At 36.3% G+C, this 3,390-nt stretch overlaps 1 protein-coding gene across 1 annotated transcript in view; it reads left to right on the top strand.

The window, feature by feature from the left end:
- The window catches only part of LOC112904238 (protein yellow-like), a 13,615-nt gene that overhangs the window by 7,443 nt on the left and 2,782 nt on the right, over positions 1 to 3,390 (top strand). Inside the window, exon 2 of the mRNA XM_025973781.1 lies at positions 2,991 to 3,209. Coding sequence (XP_025829566.1) covers positions 2,991 to 3,209 — 219 coding nt within the window. The remainder of the gene's footprint in view (positions 1 to 2,990; positions 3,210 to 3,390) is intronic.

Raw genomic sequence — 3,390 nt, forward strand, 5'->3', positions numbered from 1 at the left:
TGTATTAGATTAATGAGCAAAACCAATACCAATACTGGTACAGTTTTGGTCTTGGTCTAGTTTTGTTCATTACTAAAATTTAACCATTCTTATAGTCGTTAAAACTTATGCACCTTTCAAAATAATAAAAATACTTTATTTTTCAACGGATGCTTGGGAGTTACAAAAGGTTAGTTTTGCGCTATTAGAGATGTCTGCAAAATCTAATTGAATTACCTAATATGAAACCTTTGCCCAATTTTACGATTTACCAAATACAAAAAATAATATCGTAATTTGGAAATAGTTGTGGCAAGATAAACCTAATGTAACTGATCTCTCCGCTATTGATATGTTAAAAGACGCGATAGGTTACCGTACAGCGTCTTTTCTAAACAATCCTTTAGCAACTGGAAATGAAGGTAGAAACCCGGCTGTGAAGTCAGGTACCACGATAAAAAGTCATAGAAGACTTTTATAAATAAGTAGTTGATAAAACAAAACATCCAAGAAGAAGAATATATTTTTGTTTTATAGTAAAGTATTAAAACTTCACAAATTGTATTTTATCTACAGTTCATATTCCCTATCTACCATCATGCGCTAGGTCCTAAACAAAATGAAAGAAGGAAACCATGGATAACAAATGAGATTGTAGGATTAATAGGAGAAAGGCAGAAAACCAAAAACAGGACAGATGAAGAAAGGCAAAAAAAGATGAGGCTATAAAGTGGGAAATAATTAGGAAGTGTAGGGCAGCTAAGGAACAGTGGATTGATAGGATGTGTAAAGAAGTAGAAGAAAAGCATATAGTAGGTAAAACCGATGAGGCTTATAATATAATTAAAAGGAATTTTAGAGATGTAAGGTATAGTAGTAATAATATAAGAAACGAGACAAGGGTCATTTTGATAGAAAATGAGGAAAAGGCAAATAGGTGGAAAGAATATTTAGAGAACCTATATACGTAGGCCATGAGTTAGGAGATGTATTAGAGAAGGAAGATAGTGTGGAGATAGATGAGCTAGGTTAACCATAATGAGAGAAGAGTTCGATATAGCATTAAAAATACAGGGGGAAATCTTAAAACATGCAGGACGAGAGGTTAGAGATCGTATGTTTAAGCTAGTTAGTCACATTTAGGAGACGGGGAAAGTTCCAGAGGATTATAAAAGGAACATGGTACTAACAATACCTAAAAATAGAGGCGCGGATAGGTGCGAGACATGTAGAACAATTAGCTTAAGTTCCCATGCGTCAAAAATCTTAACTAGAATTGTACAGAGGAGGATGCAAAAAAGACGAAAGAATATTAGGGGAAAATCAATTTGGGTTTAGAAGAAATAGAGGAATGCGGGAGGCCATTCTAGCTTTATGGGTAAAAATAGAGAAAACTGTAGAAAAAGGAAAGAATGCGTACATAGGATTTGTAGATTTGTGTATTTGACAATGTTAATTGGGACAAGACCTTAAATATACTTAAAAAAGTAGCGATGAGCTACAAAGATAGAAGCGTGATACTTAGTTTGTATAAGGAGCAACAGGCAGTTATAGAGCTGGGACTGCAACGTAGAGAAGTAAATATTAGGAAGGGAGCCAGACAGGGATGCACACCGTCACCACTACTTTTTAATCTATACTTCGAAGACGCGATCAACATCATCAAAGACAGTACAACTGTAGGAATAGATATACAGGGGCAAAATATTAGTATGCTTAAATTTGCAGATGATATAGCAGTATTAGCGGCTAGCAAGGAAGAGTTAGAAATAGCTTTAAATAAAATGGAAGCGGTATTGATAAAACAGTACAATTCCAAATGGAAATAAAAAAATGTAGTTTCCAGATTATTCCTTGTTCTATGTGAGAAAATGCTGACAAAAAAATGTGATGTAATTTCCATATTCGGTGACAATTTTACCTCATCTCTTCATATTACTAACTGAGGGAGAAGCTTATTGGTTGTTAATACTTTCAACTTGACATATCTAAAGCAATTCTTGAAAAAAGGTCCCGATAGACAAAATACGACAGATATTTTTATTATGGTTCCGTTTAAGCATTCTGATCTAAAGANAAGGAGGTAAATGGAAATGTATTATTGTATAGCAGCTGTCCACGCGGATGCATCGCTCACTCAAGTACGAGAGAGAGGCAGATGTCGAACGCTGCCGAACGCGGAGGCCGATTGTGCCACTTTGTCGCTCGTTCCGCGCTCAAGCCTTAAATGGAACGCCTCAGAGCGAGGTAACGCCGCATGAGTCATGTTTTTTCGTGCGTGCAGCCGGCTCTAACGAATTATAAGACGTTGTCACGTCAATACTGGTATGCAAGGGAAGAAAAAGTAGGGAAAGAGCGAATATAAAGATAGGAGACGAACCATTAGAGGAGGTGGCTGATTTTAAATATGTAGGAAGTCATATAAGTCAGGACGGAAGGAGTAGTAGGGAAATAAAGCAGAGGATAGCGCAGGGTCGAGTTATCATCAATAAAAAGAAATCATTTCTATGCTCGCGAACGGTTAATTTAGAAATTCAAAAAAGATTGTTAAAGGTGTATGTTTGGAGTACGGCGCTGTACGAGTGAGAAACATGGACAAGGGGCTCGGCGGAAAAGAAAAGCTTAGAAGTGTTCGAAATGCGTGGTGTTACAGGCGAATGTTGAGGATACCGTGGATAGAGAAGGTTAGAAATGAAGAGGTATTAGAAAGAATAGGAGAACAGGATTTTATAGAAGTCAGTCAGTTCGCTAATAGTTAAGGATATGGGTTGCTCTAGCTTTAGGAAAATGCGAAAATTAGCTCAGGATAGGAAAGAGCGGAGTTGCGTGTCTAACCAGTCTTAGGACTAACGACCTTATGATGATGATTATCACACCTCCTCCACAAAGCGTTTGGTATAATCTTTCTTTCATCTTTCTTACACAGCAATATGTTGGTTTAATTTATATCTTATTAAGAAAATAGTTTATAAAGTACGTGTCAATACAAGTATATACGTTTTTATTTTCAGGGTCTAAATGGCTGTGTATCATATTGGGTATGAGTGCATCCACTTGGACACTTTCAGAAAGTATTCCAAACAGGAATGCGGCAAAAATAAGGGAAGTTTTTAGATGGAAGCAGATAGAATTCGACTATCCTTCCGAAAGTGCAAGGCAACAGGCAATCGACAATGGAGATTTCATACCTGGACGTTCCCTGCCAATTGACGTAGATGTATATTACGGAAGTAAGTTAATACGTACATTCCTTTTTACAGGGAGATTTTTAACGGATTAATTTTAAATTGGCAAATATCTACCAATATTTTTTTACACACTCTTATCATTACATTCATCAATTCTAATAGTTCAATTTCCGTACATAACAGTTGTTTCGGCACAAAAGAGTATTTCCGTCATTTTGTATAT

The sequence above is a fragment of the Agrilus planipennis genome, unplaced genomic scaffold (genome assembly GCF_000699045.2).
Source record: "Agrilus planipennis isolate EAB-ADULT unplaced genomic scaffold, Apla_2.0 scaffold18, whole genome shotgun sequence".
Lineage (NCBI taxonomy): Eukaryota > Metazoa > Arthropoda > Insecta > Coleoptera > Buprestidae > Agrilus > Agrilus planipennis.